At 38.0% G+C, this 19,734-nt stretch overlaps 2 protein-coding genes across 3 annotated transcripts in view; one reads left to right on the plus strand and one right to left on the minus strand.

The window, feature by feature from the left end:
- The window catches only part of LOC126235992 (sialin-like), a 192,194-nt gene extending 182,665 nt beyond the window's left edge, over window positions 1-9,529 (plus strand). The window contains exons 10-11 of the mRNA XM_049944988.1: window positions 8,240-8,360; window positions 9,255-9,529. Coding sequence (XP_049800945.1) covers window positions 8,240-8,360; window positions 9,255-9,446 — 313 coding nt within the window. The 3' untranslated portion in view covers window positions 9,447-9,529. The remainder of the gene's footprint in view (window positions 1-8,239; window positions 8,361-9,254) is intronic.
- The window catches only part of LOC126235991 (esterase E4-like), a 102,117-nt gene continuing 90,501 nt past the window's right edge, over window positions 8,119-19,734 (minus strand). The window contains exon 11 of one of the 2 annotated variants that reach the window (XM_049944986.1): window positions 8,119-8,313. The gene's annotated coding sequence lies outside the window, so the exon portion shown is untranslated. Of the gene's footprint in view, window positions 8,314-10,011; window positions 10,372-19,734 lie in introns of those variants that run through there. The other variant, XM_049944987.1, reaches the window with a different exon arrangement.

A 19,734-nucleotide genomic window follows, 5' to 3' on the forward strand; every position in this document is an offset into this window, starting at 1 on the left:
TAAGTTGACAAGTGAAGATTTTGCAGTTATCTGGGCAGGGGCTAACGATGTGGCAAAGAATGAAACCAAGTTGGCAATTCGTTCACTACATAAAGCCTTGTCAGCATTACAAAATACAAATACAAAAGTGATTGTAGTTGGTGTACCACATAGACATGACCTGCCTGAATGGTCTTGTGTAAACCAAGAAATTCAATCTGCAAACAGAAAGCTAAAAAAAATAGTGAAAGGATTCCATAACACTTATTTTATTGATACTCCTAGTAACAAGGAACTTTATACAGCACATGGACAACACCTTAATGCAACTGGTAAAGAACTAATTGCCACAAGGATTTATGAATCAGTGGAAACAAACAGGAAAGTGTACAAAACAGCAATAGAACTTAAATGGAAGGATAATGAAGTCTCAGATAAAGAATCAGTGAGAATTGTTATTGATACAACTCCAGCACAAATAACAACAGAATCCTTAAAAGTGAACTCTGTTTGTGGGGAGAGGACAATTACTCAAGCAATAAACTTACCCAAGAGGACAGTGCAAACGTTTGAAGAAGCAGCAAATAAGGTGGCAGGAAAGAAGGCACCATACAAGAAGAGAGACCTACTTGCAAAAAGAAGAACAGCAAATCAAGCTCAAGGGATGAGAATACCAACACGTGGAGTACGGCAGTCAACCCGAAAAAAGAAACCACAACCGAGGGACCAGGATTTTTGGTGGGATCAGCAGTGGTTTCACAGACGAAAGCAGTTAACCAAGTGAGTCATCAAGTGGATGACACATGATCACAGTGCATCAAGATTAAAGACATTAACGGAACCTACAACTTCAAATATAAAGTCAAATAGCTCTCAGAGGAATACAGACAGAGACAAACTGCTTACTTTTCTACAAGTTAACATACGTTGTATTAGAAATAAAATTTTAGAATTAGAACATTTATGTAACACTGAGCATGTAGATGTTATATGTGTATCTGAGCACTGGTTAACACAAGAACAAGTAAATATGTTCATTCCCCAAGGGTATGTTGTGGGAGACATGATATGTAGAAAACAGAGAAAGAATGGTGGGGCGGGAATTTTTGTCAAAGAAGGAATAATGTTTTCCAGAATTGACGTATCTACATACTCCTCAGAGCTAGATGGGGAGTTTAGTTGTGTAAAACTAATGAATGAAAATATAGTGGTAGTTAGTCTATATAGGTCGCCAGATGGTGATGTAAATTTGTTTATTGAAAAATGTGAATTAATAATTAAAAAAATATTGAAGAGTAAAACGAGAATTGCTATATGTGGTGATTTCAACATAGAAATGGTAAACACACAAAGACCAGTTACTAGGACATTTTTGAATATGCTAAGATCATTAGACCTCTATTGCACAAATAACTGTGCCACACGTAAGAATGCCTGTATAGACAATATTATTGTGAATCTCCATAGGGAGGATTTTACAGTTAGACTTGCAGGAAGTGGACTTGCAGATCATGAGCCACTACTCCTTACCCTCTGTAAGAGGCAGCCAGTTAAGACTGAAGAATCTAAAGTAGTAGTGGTACGAAGACAGAAGGAAGAGTACATAAATATGTTTGTTGATAGATTAGGAAGTGCAGATTGGGACTTTATATATAATTGTCAATCTGGAAAAAGGGAAGCTGAAATTAGCTTTGGTAACTTCTTTAAAAAGTACACAGATTTATGGTATTCCTGCTCACCAGTAAAAAAAATAAGATATCCAAATGAAATGAAAAAGAAAAGTCTGAACTGGTTCACACAAGAGCTAGTAGAAATTAGAGGAAACTTGCATATGCTGTACCAGATGCATAAACAAGCTTCTGACCAAGGGGCAGAACAGAGTGTGAACATTCATAGGTCATATCTGAAATGCAAAAAATACTATAAAGCCAAACTACTTCTGGCAAAAAAGCAACCAGTGGAGAACTATATAGAAAGAGCTCCCAATAAATGCAAGGCAGCCTGGCAAATAATAAAACAAGAGAATACACCGAAACGCACAGAAACAGCACTGCTTGATCCTGAAGAATTAAACGAGTACTTTTTAAACTCAGTTAAAGAAATAAGTAACAGTATCAAAGCAACAAATTCATCTGCAATGAACCTTGTTGGAACACCACTGCCTGTTAACCTGGCATTTCAATGGAGGGCTGTCACATCTGCTGATGTTATAAAAGCTGTATCCAAATTTTCAGGTTCTAAAAGTATGGACTGTTATTGGTTATCAAATAACATAATTAAAAAGACAATACACTCAATCGCCAAACCATTAGCTTATATTTTTAATAAATGTGTAGAATTTGGGGTTTTTCCGGATGCACTCAAGGTATCAAAAGTTGTCCCAGTTTTTAAAAAAGGAGACAAACATCTCCCCCAAAGCTACAGACCAGTCTCCATTGTTCCAATATTCTCAAAGGTATTTGAGGCGCTGATACACACACAAATAAGCAACTTCTTTGAAAAACACAATATCCTATGTAACAATCAGTTTGGCTTTCGAAAGGGGAAGAACACAACAGGGGCCATCTTGGAAATCATTGACCAAACCTTAACAGCTTTTGAAAATAATAACATGGTATCACTGGTATTATGTGACCTAAGCAAAGCTTTCGATTGCATTCCTGTTGACATACTACTGGGGAAACTAGAGTTTTATGGGGTGAGAGGGAGCACTTTATCTGTGATAAATTCTTATTTAAGTAACCGAAAACAATTCGTTTCAGTCAGAAATTTAAATTCTTCCATCACTGAAATCAGCACAGGTGTACCACAAGGGTCTATCCTTGGACCCTTCTTCTTCATTGTCGCTATTAACGATTTACCTAAAAATATAGCTCACCCTGTTGTGTGTTATGCTGACGATACAACACTACTTACCACACATCAGAACATTTCAGATCTGAATAACCTAACAAAAGAAACACTAGATAAGGCCCTGGACTGGTTTGCAGCCAATAAGCTCCTATGCAACCCTGACAAAACACAACAACTTTTAATGGGAACATCAAATGAAGTAGGCAATAAGTCAGTAAAACTCTTAGGTATTCACATTGACTCAAAACTATATTGGGAGGAACATGGCAATCATGTATGTGAAAAAATATCTCGGGTGGCATATCTTCTCTTGAAACTAAGAGAGGTAGTGAGCTTGGAGTACCTCAGGGTGACATACTTTGGGCTATTCCAGTCACATATTTCATATGGTGTTATTATATGGGGGCACTCCCCTCACATCAAAAACGTATTGAAATTACAAAAAAAAGTCATACGTATAATATGTAAAAGAGGTCATAGGGAGCACTGTCGTCCTCTTTTCTCCAGACTCAGAATACTTACAATTATAAATTTATACATCTATGTGTCTGTACTCTATATTAAAAATAATATTTCAGAATTTATTGCCAGAAAGGAAATACACGAACACAACACCAGGGCGAACGGTAATTTAGACATACCGCGCCACAGATTAGCGAGAACAGGAAATTCCCACAAAGTTAACCCACTCAAAATGTTCAATAAACTGCCAATTCATGTTCAGTCTGTGGATACAAATTCTTTTAAAATTAAGTGGTACAGCTGGCTGTCAGATCATCCATTCTATGACATCAAAGAATTCTTTGAGATGCCTGAGGAGTATATAAGCATTTAAAAGTTGTCTGTAGTTAAACATATTATTTTGTGCTGTGGTTAATAGTGTGTAATTACAAAGTTTATACTATAAACAATAAAATACCTTATTATATTAGATTATAAGATAGCTTGTTGCGTTAGCTTTTAAAAGCTATCCTTTGTAATTTGGTACACTGCCATGCTTCAAATGTATTTATAATGTATTGACAGAAGTTTATTTTGTTATTCTGTATGTACCAGTACATCTTGTATGACGAAGCCAATATCATTGTAAAATGATCTATGGTGAATAAAATTCTTGAAATTCTTGAAATACTGGGAGATGATGAAGCTTGCACAGGATAGAGTAGCATGGAGAGCTGCATCAAACCAGTCTCAGGACTGAAGACCACAACAACAACGACAACAACAACAACAGAAGCCTGAACTGATTTGGAATGCTAAAAATAGCATCCATTAAAGTAAAATGTAACTTTATCTTGTGAACAGAAGTTTGTATCGTGTGTTTTAGCCATCAATTTTGGAAAGAACAAATATTTTTAGGAGATAGAAAGAAGGAGGTTAATTTCTGGTCAACACTTTTATTTTCCTGACTGTTAATGATTAATAATGGAACTTACATTGTTAAGGATTATTTTCGGCAACTAGGCGTCTTCACATAAACATGATAGAAATCTGGGCCTCTCTGGCAATCATCCCCTTGCAGAAAAACTGGTTGAGGAGCTGAGGCACTGTTTCAACATTAAATTAAGATGAGTATACATATATATCTGGATCTTCATGTAATAACCAGTTTACGGACAATATAACTCCATGTTCCACCAAATACCATTATACCTTTATATGTCAGGTTATTCTGACACGAAAGTGTTTAAGAATTTGAATTTATACTTTTTCTTATCAAACTTTTTTTTTTTACCTGGAAGGCTCAAATGGGTCTAAGCACTATGGGGCTTAACATCTGAGGTCATCAGTTCCCTAACCTTGAAAGCGATTGGTTAATTAAAAACAGGAGAATGAATAGACACAATGCCATCCATCAGGCAAACAACACTCCCCATCTCGCTGAAGAGGCATACATCAGGCTAACCCTAGGTTCAATGAGTGGTGTGCATATATGGGGATGCCCTCATTGGTTCCATATATTTTAATGGAATGCTCAGTGCTGCACACTACAGATATCATCTTAAGGAAACATTGCTACCCTATCTGAACTACCTATCGGCCTCTCAGAGATGTAGGTTTTTCTTCCAGCAGGACGGCGCACTGCCACACTTTGAATGAAACACTAACCAACTTCTGGAAGGGGTGTCTCCTAGCTACTGGACTGGCAGGTGGGGTCCAATGGAATGGGCACCACTGGACTTTTTCCTTTGGGAGGCATGTCAAGTCTACATTCTACACCAAAATAACAAGAACATTAATTGACCTGCAGGAAAATATCACTAGAGCCTGTACAGAAATACCAGCAGCGGTATTATGGTCAGTGTCCAGCAGTGTCTGTCACTGTGTTCAGATGTGGCATCTGCAGGATGACAGTCAGTTTGAACTCCCTGTGTGTTAGAGGTACATGTGAACAACTGGCCCAGGGGTGCTGGTTGCATTTTTACTGTTTCATGCCTTCATTGACCAATGATGGAACATTTTATTTGTATGATTAAAGCACATCTGTAGCATGCACTCATCTCTTCATATTTTCACTTTCTCAAATAATTACAACTTTGTCTTATGGGCCAAGACTACTGAATCACCAACGTAGACTTTGTCCTATGGAACATGACTGTCGAATCAAAATGTACACAATAATGTATATATCATTATGTTAATTAATTATATAGGTAAGTTGTTGCCTTTCCCTTATTTTACATATTGCTCCTACCAGGAACATCCGTTATTGTTATAAATTAATTAATTAGATATGTTGCCTAATATACAATCAAGGATGTGTAAATACTTGTGACACAGTACCTTTTATTTACGCCTCTCCCAAACTAGAGTATGTGTTGGCTTTGTATCTTCTGTATTATTTTTACATTTTTACTAACCCTTTTCCCTTTTCTGGTGACATAATAGGCAATTGCAGTAGGTACAGCATAGTGGACTTTTTAATCAATGTTCGTCCTACTCATAATGCAACAGCCTCTTATCCTCCCAGCTTGTAACCAAGCATTCTTCTTCTTCCTTTTAGATATACTACTAATCTTCAGGTTTCCTCCTGATGTTTCAGTTTGTCAACTATATTCAATTTTTTTTATTTATTTACACATTTATTACATAATGTACTTCAGATCTTTAATGTGAATCTTCTGGGAAGATGTATGAGAGAAAAATATAAATTAATAAAGTTATCAGCTGCTACAAACTTAATTAATAAGAAAATCTTGTTAAACTGCTATAAAACATTTGTCCCTACTAAAGTTAGATACAACATAATCAACAAGAAAACTTCTACATTTGAAACAGTACTGTTTCCTCACTGATATCAATAGTTACCTTTAATCTCTCATTGGCAGCTTTATATTTATATTAACACATTGTTTTTCTTTTAAGATAGTAGTTTTTATATGTGTAACAACAAAGACTTATTAATAATACTGATGTCTGTATTTCCAAGTGATGTTCTGATAATCTTAACACATCTTCAGATATTCTACTTGTTCATTTACTTTCTTACATCAATATTAAAATCTCTTTCTTTTTATCTAAGATATTTTTGTAAACAATGTAGGAAAAGAAAGATTGCTACTTACCATAAAGATGAAACATTAAGTTGCAGACAGGCACAATTAAAAGACACTTACACAAAGCTTTCGGCAACAGTCTTCATCAGAAAAAGAGAAACACACAGCATTCATTCACACAAGCAAGAACACACAATACCACCAACACTAACAGTTTGGGCCATAACGCAACTATCACATGGTATGGAAGCAGCAATCTGAAGGGGTAGGGGAAGGGATAGCAGTGTAAGGGTGGGGCAGAGAGGAGCACTGTCTGGTGGAGTGTACAGGGGCTAGAACACCAACAGGCACTGTATCAGGAAGTTGTTAGGCATGGAGATGTGGAGAAAATGGAGCAAAAAAGGAGTGGGGAAAGATGGGTGGTATATTGCAGAGGGCAGCAAACAAAGAGGGTGAGATGCAAAAAGGGGGAGCAGATTATAGGGCAGACAGATCAGAAACTGTTAGATGGAATGTGTGGGTGGTATGTTACTGTAGGTTGAGGCCAGGATACTTAAGAGAGCAGAGAATGTTTTGCAAGGATAACACCCACCTGCACAGTTCAGAAAACTGGCAGTGGAGGGGAGGATCCAGATGGCTCAGATAGCAAATCAGCCATTGAAATCAAGCATGTTATGTTCAGCTGCATGTTGTACCACAGGATGGTCTACTTTGCTGTTGCTCACAGTTTGGCGGTGTCCATTCAGCCTGGGGGGGTCAGCTGGTTGGTAGTCATACCAATATAAAAAGCTGTGCAATAATTGCATGTAGAGTTGGTAATGACATGGCTGCTTTCACAGGTGACCCAGCCCCTGATGGGGTAGGATAAACCTGTGAAAGGACTGGAATAGGAAATGCTAGGTGGATGGATTGGGCAGATCAGTAGATCTTGAACCTGGATTTTCTACAGGGATATGATCCTTGTGGCAAGGTGTTGGGATTGGGAGTGGCTTAGGGAAGGACTAGTATGTTGTGGAAGGCATGATGATAGGTAATCAAAGTGCTGGTGAAGGATGAGGTTCAATTGTTCCAGTCTGGGGTGGTATCGGGTGATGAAGGCCCACTCCTCTGTGGCTGGTTCTTGGCAGTGGTGGAAGAATTGGGGGTGTGAGGGGGAAATGGCACAGGAGTTCTGTTTGTGCACTAGGTCTGGGGGATACTGCCTGTCTGTGAAGGCCTTGGTGAGACCCTCAGCATACTGGGCAAGGGAGTTCTTGTCACTGCAGATATGCTGTGCCCAGGTAGCCAGGCTGTATGGGAGGGATATTTTTATGTGAAAGGGATTAAAGTAGTTGAAATGCAGGCAGTTGGGGGGTTTAATGTGGACGGAGGTGCAGATGGAGCCATCAGAAAGAATGAGGTCAACATTTAGGGAGTTGGGATGCTGGGTTGAGGAAGATCGGGTGAAGCAAATTGGAAAGAAGGTGTTGTGGTTATGAAGGAATGAAGGTAGGGTGTCTTGGCCTTCATTCCAGATCATGAAGATATCATCAATAAATCTTGGCCAGACTACAGTTTGGCGTTTTGGGAGGCTAGAAAGTTCCCCTCTAGATGGTCCATCAACAAGTTGGCATATGAGGGTGCAGTGCAGGTGCCCATGGCTGTGCTGTAGATGTATTTGTATACCTTCCCTTCAAAGGACAAATAGTTTTGGGCTAGAATACAGTTAGTAAGATGTATGAGGAATGAGGAAGTGGGTCTGAAAGGACATTGGGCAATTGGTTGGAGGTGTTATATAAATGAACCAGAATAATGTTTATTTATATTTATTATTCTATACAAGGTGATGAAGTCTGTTCTGTGTTATACATACTTTGTTTGCACTGTATTTTTGCTGTGCTTTAAGCTGACTTAGGCTTTTATTTCTCCAGCTCATTGTTTATGGATCTTTCACCATTACATAGCAGCATATTATCTGGAATTTCTTCCACTGTGGCAAATTTATCTGGAATGATTGCACCAGTTGTAGCAGGCTTTATTGTGCGGAACAAGGTAAGTTTTAGTAATACTACCTTTGTTCAGTCATTTAACAAGAAAAGTTGCAGAAGCTTCACTGAGCATTCAAAGTGACAGGAAGTATGAAATATATAAACCAAAAATGTTGTTAGGTAGTATTTTATAGTTTTGTATTAATACTAGTTATACTCCCATCTTTAACAAAACTGTAAGACTTTGGCTATATGCTATCTTAGTATTTACGTTCCTGAAATATGCAATAGAAACCTGTCATTCACAAAATTAAATGTTTACAAGAAAGAGGCAACTATTTTGAAAGTAACCAGACTGTATATAATTTTCTTTCTTTCATTCTTTCCGCCATAAAAACATATGTATTGTGATAGAGCACTAATGTTTCTTCTTCAACTAGCTCCCTGCACAATACATTGTGCTTGTAAAATGGGCTACCCAAGGAAAACTGATAGCTGCTGTGATCTGAAAATGACTTGTGAATCGAGATGAATTCATGATCAGACTACGGAGTACCCAGTGATACAAGGCTGTTGTGCCAATCCCCTGCAACCCCCCCCCCCCCTCCCCTTTTCCAGAAAAAGTTTGAAAACCAGTATTTGTAATGGCTACTGACTCTCCCCATCCCCTGAGATTCCCTCCAGATCAGATGCTAGGTACATTCTTGTGGTCTCACATTCTCGTGTATAAACATATTACAGTGTCCACACTTAAAGGAAGGAACAGTTTCAGCGACTAGATCTACCCTACTCTATACTCTCAAACATATTCTCAAAAAGACATTGTAAGCTCATCTATCAAGAATACACTAACTTTACAAACTGACAGATTTTTTCCAGAAATTTGTTGCCACTTAGAGGCATGCTGATTGCTTTACAATACAATTCAACAATTAGTGATTTGAGTTCTTTTTTTCAGACTGCTGAAGAGTGGAGAATTGTTTTCTTCATTGCTGCTGCAGTTTATGTTACAGCTGCTTTAATTTTTGGTGTTTTGGGATCATCCGAAAGGCAGCACTGGGCAAAAGAGTCTGTAGCAGCTGGTGATAATAACAAGCCACATGAAAAAATAAATATAAGTGAAACAAAAGATGTAGTGACACATATGTAATGTAATTTCTAGTAATTTTAATGTAGCTGGTCTTTGTGATGTTGTGATATGAAAATGAGTGTCACCATTTCTTTGATAGATCAGAAGCATTTTAATTCAGTTGTAATGGAAAAAAGTTACTTGTAATAATTGTTTAATGTTCTCATGTGCATTAAATTTAGATGCAAAGTTTTATTTGCATCTTTCAAATCAATGTGAATCTCAAGATTTATATGAATTTATATTTATTGCCTTGAATATCATTAGTGTATATAGACAGTCATATACATAAAACCTATATACATCAAGACATGTGTAAATATTATCACTTAATAAAATTTATTGCTCATCTCAATAAGTGGAGGTTTTATAACTGAGATTTTCTTTATTTTTTTCTCTATTTTGCTGTTTCTGGAATTCACACATACTTTTATGAGATTTGATTCATATATCATGTTATTATCATTGGCATGTTCAGTATTATTATATGAGAAATTAAGATTACAATGGACAATTATTAATCTTTTTGTGTCATATTCTAATGACTAAGGCATTATTCATGTACTAAAAAATACATTTTTCCACAAAACAATCCCATATGTACTATATCTGACACATTTTCACATTTGAATTAGGTACGTCACTGTGTGTTCCTCTGTTATTTTCAGTTAGACTCAGAGTTGATTACGTAAGAGAAGTTCTGATCATACTTTCAAACTCAAGCACAACATAATCAATTTCAATAGTTGCTTCATAACTCATGCCACCTTGACCCGGAGCACTGTTGTCAGCCAGTCCATTGAGAATCTCAGTTTCACAGAAGTAGTAATCTTTTCAAAAAGCCACACCTTCAGCTCTACACCAGAATTAAGTCATATTGGATTGGTCAAAAATCTGGTCTCCTTCATGTGGTTCCTATAGTAAAATAAATACTTGTCACCGACATCTGTAACAAAAAGTAACTGAAAGCTAACACTGAACTGTGCCTCTCCCAGTTCGTACTTTTGTCTAATTATGAACATCTCCAACTCCCATCCAGCCCCTTGGTTACCTCTCAGGAATTCCGTATCTCCAATCTGGCCTCACCTTACATTTCTAGGTCTTGTCCCTAGAACACCAACGTATTTCCAGAAGAAAGAGTAGTTAACCACATTCTTAGAACAGACTTCCCCTCAAATGACTAAGGCTCCGCCATTGTTCTGGTGAACCGCAGTGATTACCTAACTGAAAGAATCCACAAGTCATCTGACTCTCCCACATCCACAACTGGCTGTAGTGATCCTGCCCATTCCAGAACTCCATTATAACTTCCAATCCCAATTTGAAACCACAGATCTATTCTAGAACCTCACCCCTATACCCTGACTCCCCTTTTCATGAACCTACCTTATTTATGCTTTCAAAAATTCATTACTGTAACCATACTAAAGATTCAATTGTAGGTAGCCACTGTGCTCCTACGTAACGAATCTCAGCTATAGCTGACCAACACTTATAGTTTAACTTGTTATAATGACATCAGCCACATCTTACCATGCCTCTGCAATATCTCCACCTTACTACCATCTGGTCCTTTCTTGGGAATGTTGACATCACACCCCTATATACAAACATACCCAATGGCCATGGTCTTGCTGTCATTGAGCACTACTGTTCATCCACACCATTTGATATAATGCCTTACCTCATATGAGATTCAGTGCTCTGTGACCATACAACATCATATATATATATATATATATATATATATATATATATATATATATATATAAAGAAAGATGATGAGACTTACCAAACAAAAGCGCTGGCAGGTCGATAGACACACACACACACACACACACACACACACACACACACACACACACACACACACACACATATATATATATATATATATATATATATATATATATATTCCACGTGGAATGTTTCCCTCTGCAGATGTCTGCTTGTGTCTGTATATGTGTGGATGGATATGTGTGTGTGTGCGAGTGTGTACCCGTCCTTTTTTCCCCCTAAGGTAAGTCTTTCTGCTCCCGGGATTGGAATGACTCCTTACCCTCTCCCTTAAAACCCACATCCTTTCGTCTTTCCCTCTCCTTCCCTCTTTCCTGATGAGGCAACAGTTTGTTGCGAAAGCTTGAATTTTGTGTGTATGTTTGTGTTTGTTTGTGTGTCTGTCGACCTGCCAGCACTTTCATTTGGTAAGTCACATTATCTTTGTTTTTAGATATATTTTTTCCTACGTGGAATGTTTCCCTCTATTATATATATATATATATATATATATATATATCTGTGTGTGTGTGTGTGTGTGTGTGTGTGTGTGTGTAGAGTGATCAGAAACACACTGAAAAATTGTTGCATGGTAGGAGGTTGTGTTGAGAAATAACTGCTAACAAAACAAATTGATATGCTGCACTGTTTCTGAGTTAATTATAATTGAAGTTAGCCAGTCAGACCATTGCGCATGTGAATTCAAGGTGCCCACCAGTTACTATTAGTGCCAGTTGTTTCCACAGCGCAAATGACAGTGCATGAGATTGCCCCACCTTTGACTCGCTTTTGGCCCTTATTAAGCAAATATCAGCATGGCTTTGATATTTGACCTGACCTGATGAGCTTGTTTGGTCTTGGAGAACCTTTCCCAACCCTTTGTGAAGATTAAACCATGGTCTCAATATCATAACCAAAGACCCATCTCTCATCACAAGTTGTGATTCTCTTAAGGAACACCTTGTTCTCATTTGCACAATCCAAAAGCTCTTCACAAATTGTGAAGAGAAGGTCTTTCTGGTCTTGACTCATAAGTTTTGGACGAGCATGCCTACAACACAATACATTCCAAGATGCTGTGTCAGGATTTCCTGGCATGATCCAACTGAAATATTACATTTTTCTGCAATCTCTCAGAGAGTCAATCTTTGATTGGCACACACAATTTTGTTGACATTCCTGACATGGCCATCATGAGCAGACGTCAAAGGGCGTCTTGAATGAGGATTATCATTAACTCCCATCTGCCCATTTTTAAACTATGTGAACGATTTGTAACACTGAGTACAGCTTAAGCACTTATCAGCGTAGGCTTGCTGCATCATTTGGTTTGTTTCCTTAGAATACAATCAAGGAATTTCTTCCATTTCCTCTTTATAAATGTTGCTTTTACACATTTGATATACACCCTTTTATACCCTACTGATTCTTTCTACAACAGAGGATCAGAAAGTAATGCACAATAATTTTTCCTCCCTGGTACCGCAGCTGGAATGTTGAAATTTCATGATGATATTGTTTGAAATTAATGGTAGAGAGGGTACTTTGTTTTCATGTGCAGCTCTAGTGAGAGAAGGCTGAACTATGAGACGAACATGTGCACACGTTACTGTCATCAGCTTGTGAATAGCAGTGAAGTATAGTTAAATATTTGTGGGGTGAATGGGTTCCAAAAGGGCCATGTAAACCTTAGTGATTTGCCGTGCTCTTTCTTTTTTCATAACATAATGATTAGTAAACCTATGCTACTGCACATCTTGAGTTTTTGCTATTTTGCAAATGAGAAAGAAACAAAAGTCTTTAGAGTTTGACAAGCTTCAGACAGTTATGACTTAGTGCAGGCTTTTGTAGTGTAATGTGTACTTGATTTTAAATTTTTATAGTCGCCACCTTTTGTACTATAGTCAATTTTAGTGCTAAATAATGACTGTCATTTTTAGTGTGAAACTTTTTTTAGGCGTAGAAGTAAAGGTAAGTGTACTAAAGTAGGGTATGTTATCTGATTTTTTCCATGTATTGTGGCAGAGGAGAACCACCTCCAAGGGAAATGACAGCAGTGCATTTTCTTGCTAACTGCCACTTGGAACTGTTGAAGGTGTGGACAAACGTGATGAGAAAATGTGTGAAAGCTCACAGAAAAAATGAAAGTGTTGTGAAAACATTGAGCAAGTGAAATTTTTTGTCTAAAAATGAACTGCAATGTGCAGTTTAGTTTAACGTTTTTGCTACCCATGAGGATTAATTTTTTGTTAAGCAAGACAGGACTTTTATACGGTGATATGTATTTTAAAATGTAATCTTTGTTACCCAAAAAGGACATCACTTATGATGAAGATGCCTAAATGTGGATATTTTGTGCAAATGTACAATACATTGTATGTAAATATTTTGTATGGGGATTTTCATTTGGCCAATTCATATAATTTTGAAAGAAATGTATGTACTGTAGTTTTTATAGTATTTCTTATGTAATATTTTTTATGTGTAGAATTTTAACCCACTGTATGGGGTCACTTGCAGTCATTGACTCACCCAGTTAGCTATTTCAATATCTGTCTGGTCAATCCAATGAGGGGGTGATGTGAGAAAGCAAGCTGGGGTATTTTTCTTCCCCTCTTGTTTTGCCGTCTGCATCCTTAAATTCGTTTTTTTCACTTTTAACTAATTACCATTAACATACGTGAATATAACCTGCATTTTCATAAAAGAGAAAGGTTGGCCCTCAGTTTTAAAGAATATAACAACTCCTATATCATTGTATATGATAAAATGGATGCTCAATAAATAATAATAATAATAATAATAATAATAATCTAATTTTGCGCTTAGTTTTATGTATGTAATTGATTTTCTAATTTATTTTGACTATCCCTAGTTAGTATCTTTTGTTACAGGGTGACATCAATAATTGTTTCATAACTTAAAATTCTATTGTTTATGTATAAACAAATATAAATTCTGTACTAATTATGAGCATTTGGAAGAATAACTAATAGTATTCTTAAAGGATCTATTTGGCTTTATTCGAAAACATGTTAGAAAAGCCAGCCCTTAATTAATTCCAAAGTAATTAACAGTTCCGTCAAAAGTATTATTTGCGTAACTATACATGTTAATTTCATGATTTAAACAAATAATTTGGATTAACTCTCATAGCAGAAGAAACTGTTAAAAAGACGGAATTTTTTGATGTATTCAGTTAATTTAATGAGTTAAGCTTTAATGGTAATTTCAGTAAAGTAAACACCAAACAATGTGAAGTCTCAGTACCTATTATTCTGAGGATATACAAAGGCCCAATTTTTGGTCCCAAGACAGCTAATCCATGGCCAGATTTCAGACAAGAAACCGGTGATGGTTAGAACAACAACAATGCTTCAACTTAACTGTGAAATAAGTGTTACACAATTAGGCTCTGTGTTAAAACAATGACAGTGTCTGCTCCATACGTTCCTTTTTATTCTTTAAAAAATGTGAACTATGTGGTTAGGCTTTTACTGCTCGTAGATGTTCAACCCCCCCCCCCCCCCCCCCCCCATGAACCATGGACCTTGCCGTCGGTGGGGAGGCTTGCGTGCCTCAGCGATACAGATGGCCGTACCGTAGGTGCAACCACAACGGAGGGGTATCTGTTGAGAGGCCAGACAAACATGTGGTTCCTGAAGAGGGGCAGCAGCCTTTTCAGTAGTTGCAGGGGCAACAGTCTGGATGATTGACTGATCTGGCCTTGTAACATTAACCAAAACGGCCTTGCTGTGCTGGTACTGCGAACGGCTGAAAGCAAGGGGAAACTACAGCCGTAATTTTTCCCGAGGACATGCAGCTTTACTGTATGATTAAATGATGATGGTGTCCTCTTGGGTAAAATATTCCGGAGGTAAAATAGTCCCCCATTCGGATCTCCGGGCGGGGACTACTCAAGGGGACGTCATTATCAGGAGAAAGAAAACTGGCGTTCTACGGATCGGAGCGTGGAATGTCAGATCCCTTAATTGGGCAGGTAGGTTAGAAAATTTAAAAAGGGAGATGGATAGGTTAAAGTGAGATATAGTGGGAATTAGTGAAGTTCGGTGGCAGGAGGAACAAGACTTTTGGTCAGGTGAATACAGGGTTATAAATACAAAATCAAATAGGGGTAATGCAGGAGTAGGTTTCATAATGAATAAAAAAAATAGGAGTGCGGGTTAGCTACTACAAACAGCATAGTGAACGCATTATTGTGGCCAAGATAGACACAAAGCCCATGCCTACTACAGTAGTACAAGTTTATATGCCAACTAGCTCGGCAGATGATGAAGAAATTGAATAAATGTATGACGAGATAAAAGAAATTATTCAGGTAGTGAAGGGAGACGAAAATTTAATAGTCATGGGTGACTGGAATTCGTCAGTACGAAAAGGGAGAGAAGGAAACATAGTAGGTGAATATGGATTGGGGGGAAGAAATGAAAGAGGAAGCCGCCTTGTAGAATTTTGCACAGAGCATAACTTAATCATAGCTAACTCTTGGTTCAAGGATCATGGAAGTAGGTTGTATACATGGAAGAACCCTGGAGATACTAGGTTTCAGATAGATTATATAATGGTAAGACAGAGATTTAGGAACCAGGTTTTAAATTGTAAGACATTTCCAGGGGCAGATGTGGATTCTGACCACAATCTATTGGTTATGAACTGCAGATTGAAACTCAAGGAACTGCAAAAAGGTGGGAATTTAAGGAGATGGGACCTGGATAAACTGAAAGAACCAGAGGTTGTAGAGAGTTTCAGGGAGAGCATAATGGAACAATTGACAGGATTGGGGGAAAGAAATACTGTAGAAGAAGAATGGGTAGCTCTGAGGGATGAAGTAGTGAAGGCAGCAGACGATCAAGTAGGTAAAAAGGCGAGGGCTAATAGAAATCCTTGGGTAACAGAAGAAATATTGAATTTAATTGATGAAAGGAGAAAATATAAAAATGCAGTGAATGAAGCAGGCAAAAAGGAATACAAACGTCTCAAAAATGAGATCGACAGGAAGTGCAAAATGGCTAAGCAGGGATGGCTAGAGGACAAATGTAAGGATATAGAGCCTTGTCTCACTAGGGGTAAGATAGATACTGCCTACAGGAAAATTAAAGAGACCTTTGGAGAGAAGAGAACCACTTGTATGAATGTCAAGAGCTCAGATGGCAACCCAGTTCTAAGCAAAGAAGGGAAAGCAGAAAGGTGGAATGAGTATATAGAGGGTCTGTACAAGGGCAATGTACTTGAGGACAGTATTATGGAAATGGAAGAGGATGTAGACGAAGACGAAATGGGAGATAAGATACTGCGTGAAGAGTTTGACAGAGCACTGAAAGACCTGAGTCGAAACAAGGCCCCGGGAGTAGACAACATTCCATTAGAGCTACTGATGGCCTTGGGAGAGCCAGTCATGACAAAACACTACCATCTGGTGAGCAAGATGTATGAGACAGGCGAAATACCCCAAGACTTCAAGAAGAATATAATAATTCCAATCCCAAAGAAAGCAGGTGTTGACAGATGTGAAAATTACCGAACTATGAGTTTAATAAGTCACAGCTGCAAAATACTAACACGAATTATTTTCAGACGAATGGAAAAACTGGTAGAAGCGGACCTCGGGGAAGATCAGTTTGGATTCCGTAGAAATGTTGGAACACGTGAGGCAATACTAACCTTACGACTTGTCTTAGAAGAAAGATTAAGAAAAGGCAAACCTACGTTTCTAGCATTTGTAGACTTGGAGAAAGCTTTTGACAATGTTAACTGGAATACTCTCTTTCAAATTCTGAAGGTGGCAGGGGTAAAATACAGGGAGCGAAAGGCTATTTACAATTTGTACAGAAACCAGATGGCAGTTATAAGAGTCGAGGGACATGAAAGGGAAGCAGTGGTTGGGAAGGGAGTGAGACAGGGTTGTAGCCTCTCCCCAATGTTATTCAATCTGTATATTGAGCAAGCAGTAAAGGAAACAAAAGAAAAATTTGGAGTAGGCATTAAAATTCATGGAGAAGAAGTAAAAACTTTGAGGTTTGCCGATGACATTGTAATTCTGTCAGAGACAGCAAAGGACTTGGAAGAGCTGTTGAACGGAATGGACAGTGTCTTGAAAGGAGGATATAAGATGAACATCAACAAAAGCAAAACGAGGATAATGGAATGTAGTCAAATTAAATTGGGTGATGCTGAGGGGATTAGATTAGGAAGTGAGACACTTAAAGTAGTAAAAGAGTTTTGCTATTTAGGGAGTAAAATAACTGATGATGGTCGAAGTAGAGAGGATATAAAATGTAGACTGGCAATGGCAAGGAAATAGTTTCTCAAGAAGAGAAATTTGTTAACGTCGGGTATAGATTTAAGTGTCAGGAAGTCGTTTCTGAAAGTATTTGTATGGAGTGTAGCCATGTATGGAAGTGAAACATGGACGATAACTAGTTTGGACAAGAAGAGAATAGAAGCTTTCGAAATGTGGTGCTACAGAAGAATGCTGAAGATAAGGTGGGTAGATCACGTAACTAATGAGGAGGTATTGAATAGGATTGGGGAGAAGAGAAGTTTGTGGCACAACTTGACTGGAAGAAGGGATCGGTTGGTAGGACATGTTTTGAGGCATCAAGGGATCACAAATTTAGCATTGGAGGGCAGTGTGGAGGGTAAAAATCGTAGAGGGTGACCAAGAGATGAATACACTAAGCAGTTTCAGAAGGATGTAGGCTGCAGTAGGTACTGGGAGATGAAGAAGATTGCACAGGATAGAGTAGCATGGAGAGCTGCATCAAACCAGTCTCAGGACTGAAGACCACAACAACAACAACAGATGTTCAACAGTAAACTATTGTAGCAGTATGTGCATGTTCACCTGAAACCTGTTAATGAGACTTATCGAAAGTTAAACAGTAGTGCACTGGCCATATAACTGTGTATTATTGGGGGATTATGAACAGTGAAAGTAAACTACTGTGAAATGCAACTGTGGACCTGTTGGCTACATTATTTAAAGTAGTCAGTGTAGTACTTACACATCCCATTTTTCAGGCAGTATCACAATGCAGTATGTCGACACCGAGGACAACAAACAACAAAATAAAGAAGGTGAACTGTCACACAACTAGCTCCGCAGATGATAAAGAGATTGAATAAAGCTATGATGATATAAAATAAATTATTCAGATGGCTAAGGGAGAAGAAAATGTAATAGTGATTGGGGACTGGAATTCAATAGTAGGACACGGAAGAGAAGGAAAAATAGTAGGTGAATATGAGCTAGGGGAAAAGAGTGAAAGATGAAACTACGTAGTAGAATTTTGCACCAAGCATAAGTCAATCATCACTACAACTTGGCTTAAGAATCTTGAAAGGCTGTTTTATATATGCAAGAGACCTGGAGACACCGAAAGGTTTCAGATTGATTATATAATCATAAGGCAGAGATTCTGGAACCAGCTTTTAAATAGGAAAACATATTCAGGGGCAGATGTGAACTCTGACCACAATTTACCGGTTATGAACTGCAGATTAAAAGTGAAGAAACTGCAAAAAGGTGGGAATTTAAGGAGATGGGACCTGGATAAACTGAAAGAACCAGAGGTTGTACAGAGTTTCAGGGACAGCATAAGGGAACAATTGACAGGAATTGGGGAAAGAAATACAGTAGAAGAAGAATGGGTAGCTTTGAGGGATGAAATAGTGAAGGCAAAAGAGGATCAAATAGGTAAAAAGACGAGGGCTAGTAGAAAACCTTGGGTAACAGAAGAAATGATGAATTTAATTGATGAAAGGAGAAAATATAAAAATGCAGTAAGTGAAGCAGGCAAAAAGGAATACAAACGTCTCAAAAATGAGATCGACAGGAAGTCCAAAGTGGCTAAGCAGGGATGGCTAGAGGACAAATGTAAGGATGTAGAGGCTTGTCTCACCAGGGGTAAGATAGATACTGCCTACAGGAAAATTAAAGAGACCTTTGGAGCAAAGAGAACCACTTGTATGAATATCAAGAGCTCAGATGGAAACCCAGTTGTAAGCAAAGAAGGGAAAGCAGAAAGGTGGAAGGAGTATATAGAGGACCTATACAAGGGCGAAGTACTTGAGGACAATATTATGGAAATGGAAGAGGATGTAGATGAAGATGAAATAGGAGATATGATATTGCGTGAAGAGTTCGACAGCACTGAAAGACCTGAGTCGAAACAAGGCCCCCGGAGTAGACAACATTCCATTAGAACTACTGACAGCCTTAGGAGAGCCAGTCCTCACAAAACTCTACCATCTGGTGAGCAAGATGTATGAGACAGGCGAAATACCCTCAGACTTCAAGAAGAATATAATAATCCCAATCCCAAAGAAAGCAGGTGTTGACAGATGTGAAAATTATCGAACTATCAGTTTAATAAGTCACAGCTGCAAAATACTAACGCGAATTCTTTACAGACGAATGGAAAAACTGATAGAAGCCGGCCTCGGGGAAGATCAGTTTGGATTCCGTAGAAATGTTGGAACACGAGAGGCAATACTGACCCTATGACTTATC

The sequence above is a fragment of the Schistocerca nitens genome, chromosome 2 (assembly GCF_023898315.1).
Source record: "Schistocerca nitens isolate TAMUIC-IGC-003100 chromosome 2, iqSchNite1.1, whole genome shotgun sequence".
In the NCBI taxonomy this organism is placed as follows: domain Eukaryota; kingdom Metazoa; phylum Arthropoda; class Insecta; order Orthoptera; family Acrididae; genus Schistocerca; species Schistocerca nitens.